This window comes from Camelus dromedarius, chromosome 9, assembly GCF_036321535.1.
Source record: "Camelus dromedarius isolate mCamDro1 chromosome 9, mCamDro1.pat, whole genome shotgun sequence".
NCBI lineage: Eukaryota > Metazoa > Chordata > Mammalia > Artiodactyla > Camelidae > Camelus > Camelus dromedarius.
Genome location: NC_087444.1, coordinates 73,256,840 through 73,264,792, shown reverse-complemented (window position 1 = coordinate 73,264,792; position 7,953 = coordinate 73,256,840). Strand labels below are relative to the sequence as shown.

At 48.9% G+C, this 7,953-nt stretch overlaps 1 protein-coding gene across 5 annotated transcripts in view; it reads left to right on the top strand.

The window, feature by feature from the left end:
- Positions 1 to 69: 69 nt before the first annotated feature.
- Positions 70 to 7,953, top strand: part of LIG1 (DNA ligase 1) — a 37,066-nt gene continuing 29,182 nt past the window's right edge. For 4 of the 5 annotated variants that reach the window (XM_031458993.2, XM_064489465.1, XM_031458992.2 and 1 more), the window contains exons 1-2: positions 92 to 198; positions 7,722 to 7,798. In XM_031458993.2, coding sequence (XP_031314853.1) covers positions 7,782 to 7,798 — 17 coding nt within the window. In that variant the 5' untranslated portion in view covers positions 92 to 198; positions 7,722 to 7,781. Of the gene's footprint in view, positions 199 to 7,721; positions 7,799 to 7,953 lie in introns of all 5 variants that reach the window. The other variant, XM_064489466.1, reaches the window with a different exon arrangement.

Here is a 7,953-nt window from a genome sequence, read left to right as displayed (position 1 = left end):
CCCGGAAACTACAACTTCCAGCGTCCTCCCCGTGGCGGCGGCCGCGGACGTCGCCCGGGCTCCGCCCCTCGACTCGGCCCCGCCCCGGCCCGCCGAAGTCTGCGCGCGAACGCCGTGGCGCGAATTTGGGACTGCCGTGTAGCGCCGGGCGGTTCCGGGTGTGACGCTCAGGACAGTGGCGCGCGGGGCCGGCGCGAGGCAAGTGGCACCGCTTGTGCGGGGCTGGAGGGCTGGGGAACGGCGCGCGTGTCGTAAACTTGGGGCTCCTGCCTTCGCCAGGTCGGTCGGCTGCAGAGGAGCGGACGTAGGGGACGCTGAGGCAGCCGGAAGCGCGGTGCGGAGGGGAGAGTGCGAGCAGTGGGCCGCTGGAGGGGGCGGGGCGGGGCGGCGCGGCGTCCGCCGAAGGGACAGAGCCAGGCAGAAGGTAGACGAGGGCCGGATCCCTTGGACTGTGCAAGGTCTGAAGAGAGGCCTGGAGGGGCGGAACTACCTGAAGGGGCGTGATTAGAGAGGGATGGGGGCGGGGTCAGGGAAAAGCTGTCAGTGGGCGGGGCCATCCGAAAATTCCAAGGGCCGGGGAAGGTGGGCTCAACTGGAAGGGGGTGGGGCTAGGGGAAAGTTTAATAGTGGGTGGAGCCGGGGGAAGGGTTGAAGGAGACGGGTCAGCTTTAAGAGGTAGGCCGGATTAAATATGGGGGTGAGGCCAGGGAGAAGTCGACGGTGAGATCTCAGGCTACGCAAAGGTCTTAATGAAAGTTAGGGAAACTTCTAACTGGGGAGAGGTCTGGCCTTGTGTGTGCCTGATGAGGGAGCGGAGCCAAGGGAAGAGCCATGAAGGGGTGGGCTGGATAGCGAGAAGGGGGCCAAGGCCTGGAAAGAGGTGGGGCCATAGAGAAATTTTCAGGGGCCAAGACAGAGTAGCTGAACTGTCCGGGCTTACTGTTGCTCAGCGGGGTGGAGGGAAGGCCATTAGCGCTTGGGAAGGGAAGAGAGAAGGATTTTGAGGTCCTTAAGTGAGAGGGAGTCTTCAGGGGTAAGGGCGAGGGCACTTGGCAGGAGAAGAGGGGCATTTGGAAAGGAGAGCTGGCGTCTGAAAGCTCAGGGGGATCAGTGAGGGGAGACGGCAAACAGTGGGATTAAGGACATCACTCCTTGGCCTCTATCCCCATTTCAGCCCCTTTGAGTCTCTGACTTACCAGGTAGCCTGAGAAGAAGGCATGAGGAAAAGGCAGGAAGGACGAGTGTTAGTAAAGTGAGATGTCTTAATTTCATCTCTTAGGATCCTCTGCATATTACCCCCTCTATTTGCAGAGATTCTGGGAGTCGGGTGGGGATATTTTAAACAGGAATCCCGGTCGGTCCTCAGAACCGGCACCCTCCGTTTCTTGTATCCATCCTTGACCGGCTGTGTGGCCCCAGACAAGACACTTTCCCACTCCTCTCTCAGCTTCCTTAGTTGTCTTTGGGAAGATGTTGAGCTGTTTTAAGCCTCAGAGCATCAGGGAGAGTAGCATATTTAGGGAAAATGGGTAAAACATTTCATAGGGGTGAGGTGGGGCCAGAGGGGCAGACAGGTCAGGAAATGTGAGCTTCTGTGAAGTAGAAGAAATGCAGACTTGAGCCTCCTGGCCTGTCCTCCTCAAACTATTCACCACCAGAGACCCTTTCACATTGCTCTTTGTTACCATGGTCTCCAGTTCTGAAAGATCCTGCTTATAAACCCTAAATTCGTTAGGGATGTTTTTGTTACCCCGATTTTTAGTAATCAAAGGAGTGTGTGTGGGCCAGTGCATCTGGTACTAGCACTGTTTTAGGTCCTATGGCCGTATCACCGAACAAATAGACAAAATCTCTATCTTTATGGAACTTAGATTTACGTCCTGCACAACTTAATACAGCAGCCACTAGCCACATGTAGCTCTTGAAATTTAAGTTAGACACAAATGAAAAACTCAGCTCCTCAGTCGCACTAGCTGCCTTTCAAATGCTCTGCAGCCACATATGGCTAGGGCTACCTTTTTGGACAATGCAGATAAGGCACATTTCTGTCATGCATAAAGTTCTGTTCGAAGCACTGCTCTAGAGGGTGAGACAGATTCTCGTTTATAAAGTCAGGTTGTGCTACGTGCTGTGAAGAAAAAGAGTGAGGGGCCAGTACAGCAGGCCAAGGATGGCAGTAGCGGGACCTGAGTCAGTGGCCACCATGGATTTTTTTAAATATTAAAAAAAAAATTACAGATAGTAAAATTTACTCTTTTTGGTATATAGCTTTGTAAATTTTGAAACATGAGGTATGTGATCACCACAATCACGGCAGAGAACAGTTCCATCACCCCTAAAAATGATGCCTGGTGCTCCTTCTATGTAATCTGCTCTTCCCCCTGGCAGCCGTGGATCCCACCCCACCCCTGTAGAGTGTCACTAGAGCGTTCCTTTTTATGGCCAAGTAAGCGTAAACAAAGTTGAGAACATTCTACAATGGACTACTATCCAACAATTAAAGGCACCGTATGATGTGCCAGTTTGTTCATCCATTCACCCATTGAAAGCCTTTTTTTTTATACAGTTTTTGGTGATTATACATAGACCTGCTGCTGTAAACATTTGCTTACTGGTTTTTGTGTGAACATAGGATTTCACTGGGTAAATACCTAGGAATGGGCTTGCCAGGTCAATATGCTAAATGTGTGCTTAGCTGTTTGAGAAACTGCCAAGCTTTCCGTTGGGCTTTGCAGTGGGCTGGACCATTTTACATTCCCACCAGAAATGTGTGACAGTTCCAGTTGCTCCATGTCCTCCCCAGCACTTGGTATTGTCACTTGTTTGGTAGTTAAATAATAGGTAGGTAGTAGGCTCTGAGGTTTTTGACCTGCGCATCTGGGTGAAAATAGCTACCAAGGCTGAGATGGGGAACATTGGAGGAGGAATAAATGTATGTGTGTCTAAGAGTTTGGATTTGGTTCATTGAGTTTGAGATGTTGAGACATCTGGAGAGAGATAATTAGCATAGAAAACTAGAAATAATGAGTCCTTGAGTTTAGGGGGGAAGTCACAGCCAGCGTTAGACATTTTGGGGTCACCATCACAGAGTATGTTTAAGCCATCAAACGGGGTAAGATTTCCAAGGCAGTAGGTGTAAATAGGACAGAGGAGACCCAGGGATTGGGCCTTGGGCACCGCAACAGAAAGTAAGTTGCTGCTGTAACAAATTACCACAAACTGAGGGGCTTTAGCAGTACATGTTTTATTGTCTTACAGAAGTCTAAAATTGGTTTCACTAAAATCGAGGTGTTGGCAAGGCTGCATACCTTCTGGGGGCTTTCCTTCTGGGGCCTTTCAGGAAAAATTATTTGCTTGCTTTTTCCAGCTGTTAGAGGCCCCCTGCATTCCTTGGCTGATGGCCCCTTCCTCCATCTTCAAAGCCAGCATCATAGCATCTTCAAATCTCTGATTCTAACCCCCTCCTTCTACTTATAAGAATCAGTTATCATCACTGATAGGTGATTACTTTGGGCTCACCTGAATAATCCGAAATACCCTCCCCATCTCAAAACCCTTAACTTCATCGCATCTGCAGAATCTCCCACCGTGTAAGGTAACATACCCACAGGTGTAGGATTTGCCTGTGGACATCTTTGGGGGCCCGTATCTGCTCACCACAATTACCGAGGAAGAACCGTCACAGGAATCCAGGAAATAGTGGACGCTGAGCTGAGGGTGTGGTTTGAAGGAAGAATTTCAGTGGAGCAAGGAGTCAGTTGTTTCTAATGCTGCTGACAGGCCGATATGAGGAGCGAGAAACCACTTCTGGATTTAGCAGCCCCCAGGCTCCCAATGACCTTGATGAGCTGGGTCAGCTGAGTGATGGGGGAAAACTTGAACTTGAAGGCTCTCGTGGCGATGGGAGGAGAGAGACTGGAGACGGTTCCTTGGGACAGTTCTTTCTAGGACTCTGAAAAGGGGAGCAGAGAAGAGGGACAATAGTTGCAGGAGCATGGGGGTCAAGAGAAGGTTTTTGGGGTTTTTTGGATTTTGCTTTTAAGATGGGAGGAACCACTGCAGATTTGTTAACTGAAAAGGATGATCAAGTAGAGAAGTTGAAGATGCAGGTGATAACACAGCATGGGGCTTGAGGAGGTGGAGGGGGCACGAGCTCTGGTGTGCAGGTGCGCAGGTCGAGGGTCTAGCCTTGGATGAGAGCACAGGTGGGTGGGTGGTGGTACCCGCAGCTGGGAGGCCGCAGGTGAGCGCAGGCGCAGTGGCACCACAGGCAGATAAAGCTGCGGGAGCTCGTCTTTCTCGCGACTGCTTCCCTGTCCTCAGCCAAGTGAAGGTGAGTGAAACCCAGTCTGGGAGAGCGAGAGACTTGCGTGGTCTGGGGAAATGGAGAGGCTTGTACCGCAGCCCAAAGGAACCCCAGAGACCAGTGCCTCTCAGCTCTCCGGGTGCCGGTCCGGGGTAGCTGGAGGGTTGGGTTGAATTGGCAGCAGTGGGGTTTTGCCCAGTGGGAGACGAAGGGAGGGAGGCGAGAGCAGGTGAGCGATGATGGGTGATAACGGTGCACCAGAATCCAGCCCAGTGAACGGAGGGAGGGAGGACGCGATGGAGCAGGGACGGTGAAAAGAGTGGGGACAAACCACTGGGGCTGTAGACTGAGGGAAGGGCGGGGACACTTTTGGAGTTGGGTTCCTAGAGGAAACTGGCTGGAGACTTAGGGGTGGGGGTTGGAGAACAGGACGTTTGAAACTGAGATAGAAATCAGCAAATAAATGGTATTTAATGCCAGGGCCCTGAGCTTTGAATGAAGAGACTGGGTTTTAGTGGAGTTTGTTAATTGGTGTATTTGCTCATTCCTTCCTTTGTGTACTCCCGTCTTTGTGTCTGTCCTTTGTTGGAGATGACCTGGCACATCTTCAAGATTGGGGCCCTAGAGCTTTTTCAAGCCAGGGACTGGGTTTCCTTTCCTGTTTGTCCCCAGAGACCAAAAGTCTTGGGAGACGTGCAGTGAATTCTGTGTGAGGCTCTGTTCTTCCTTGTTGTGGGAATGAATCCAGGGGCCCCCTAACTGGGAAGAAAAGATGCCAACATTTACAAAGAATTCATGCACTAGGTAGGTGAGAACTTTCTACAGTGAGGGACTCCTAATAATACTTGAGTGTTTTGAGGGGAAGAGGAGCTGGGTTATTCACTCCCTTTTGACTTTAATGAATTCTGAGCTTTGAGTTGTATATGCAAATTCTATTTTTGGTCCCAATTTTAGGTTACTTTTTCTTGTTTGACTCATAAACCTTTTCAAACTTACAGGAAAACTTATAGAGCAACTAGGATAACAATGTGCTATCACTTTGATATTACAGTTGTTAACATTTTGCTGTGTTTACACCATGTTATTTTCAGAAAAAAAATTGTTTATTGTAGAATTTTCAAACATCCACAGAAGTGAAGAGAGTAGTCTAATGAATCTGTATGTACCCATTACCCAGCTCCAGGAATTACCAAAATATATTTATTCTTACTTCATCTGTATTCTCCTTAATTCCCCCTCAAAAAAAAAAAAAACCTGAATTATTTTAAAGCAAACTTTAGGCATTTGCTGAAATATTTTAAGTAGTTTACAGACATGACATTTTGTCTTTGTTTATTTCAGCATGCTGCTTTAAGCAATAAAGGCAGTTTCCTTCTTTTTTCTTAAATTTATTTTAATTTTTAAAAAAAATTTTCCCCCTTAACGGAGGCACTGGGGATTAAACCCAGGACCTCGTGCACGCCAAGCATGCACTGTACCACTGAGCTCTACCCCCACCCTAGAGGCATTTTCTGATATGTGTTTCACAAATAAAAAAATTAACAAAATTGCCTAAGAAAACAAGGTGGTGTGTAGGTAGGATATTAAATAACCCTAAGGCAGGTGTAATAAGAAAGTGAATCACTTCATAGTCTCTTTCAGGTTGTCTTTAAGAGAAAGGCTTGGTTTGGTGCCCGGACTTTCACACCCCTCTCCAGCACTTGGCTAATTAGGCCTGGGCTCAGAGCCTCCGGCAGCCAACGCTGTTTAACTAGAACCTAATCATCTGGTTTTGTTCTTTTTTCTTTATTCTTGCGGCTGTCTCCTGTTTGTGATGAGCGATGCTCTTCTGTCTGCAGGAGTGACAAGACTGGGAGTGCAGGGCACCTTGGGTCTGGAGCCAGGCTGTCTGAATTTAAAACCTCCGTTTGCCACTTACAAGCTCTATGATTCAGGGCAAGTGATTCAGCCTTTCTGTGCCTCAGTTTTCTCACTGGGGAAATGGGGATGACAATTGAGGATGCTTGGTTGGGGGTTCAGGGTGACGTTATCGTTGTTACACGGTTGCTGTTACCTCAACGGCCCCAAGGTCTAGGGGCTGCCTCCACCTTCCTTGATCCCAGTCCAGAAGGGCTCCTACCTTCCTCATCCTCAAAATGGTGGTGGTTAAGGACACAGACTCTGGAGCCAGACAGTTGGCTTCAGATCCTGGCAACTCATTAGGCTGTGTGACCTCAAGCAAATTACTCTACCTCTCTGTGCTTCTGTGGCCTCATTTGTAAAATCAGGACGATAGTGAATTGTAGTAGGTTTTGCATGAATTAATTCATATAAAGACTTGGAATACTGCCTGCTGCTTGGTAAGCACCCCAGTTAGTAAAAAGATGACTCTTTCACAGAAAAAGTAATTAAGTAGAAAAAAAAGGTTTTATGTTGGCATGGTAGAAATTGCAGAGGTGCTGCGAGGAATGTCTGAAGGTTGGGAAATAAGTTTTGGAGGAGGTAGGAGTGAACCAGGCACAGCCCCCCGGCCCCAGAGCCCACATCTGATTGGGAAGATAAACTCTGAACGCAGTCCGGGGAACACGGGGTTGATGCCCTGTATGAGACAAGAAAAGTACTGAATAACCACCATGGAGAGGTCAGGAAAGTGAGCGGCTCTTACAAGCACCTTTTGTCGGTCCGTGTGGAAGAGGAGGCTTCTTGTCTTGTTCTCTGACTTGTAACTTTCACGTCACTAACAAATCTCACCAGCATGTCATTTTGGTCCATAAAAACAGGAGTTTCTTCCTGACAGGGGAACTCACGTTTCTGATTTTGTGGGCTTTTTTCCTTCTGAAAGGAGGTGTTGACACAAATAGTCAACAGATGATCTACACTAGGAATAGAAAAGAGTATTCTTCGAGCCAGACTGAGAACGCTAGCCGGCAAGACAGCCTCTCTGATAGCTCCGGGGAACCGCTCCGGGGAAGCCTGGTTTTCAGCACAGGTTTACATCTTGTTAGAACAAAGAACATACAGTAGACACGACCAGGGGTACATTCCTTCAAGGTTTCAAAAAGAAAAAAAAAAAGATGAGCGTGTGCACAGCGAGTCAGCATGGCCTTGGCCGTGGGAACGGGCCTTGTCTCTGGAGGGCTACCTGCCTGGTGTAGTAGGAAGGGGGGTGTTTACCTCTGTCTTCAGAGTGGACGTGTTTTACTCCTGGTAAATGCATTCTTACTACCCTTTAATTGGTTAAAGCAGATGTACAATGTCCGTTTGACAGGCCATGAGGCAGGCTGTTCCAGTTAGCATGAAGTTCAAACCAAATCAAGTGTACCCCAGAGCGATGGCCCCACACCTTGCAATGTGGAAGTTTCTCCCATCAGAGGTGTGTGTGTTTTGATCTCCGCACAATCAATATCCTCACCAAGTGTTTGGATGTCTGTTTCAGGAGGAGCGGAGCGGAGGAGTGGAGGAGGAGAGGGGAGGGAAGAATTCGGAAGCCGCCATCATGCAGCGAAGTATCATGTAAGCATCCCACCCGCATCCCACCGCCACCCCACCCGCCACCAGCCCTGCTCTCCAGCTCCCTGCACCTCTCTCTAGCCCGGTGCCTTTTCTTAGAAGATCTCGGGTTAGTCTCCACAGAGGAATTTCCAGGAGTTGAGCAGAATGGAAAATGG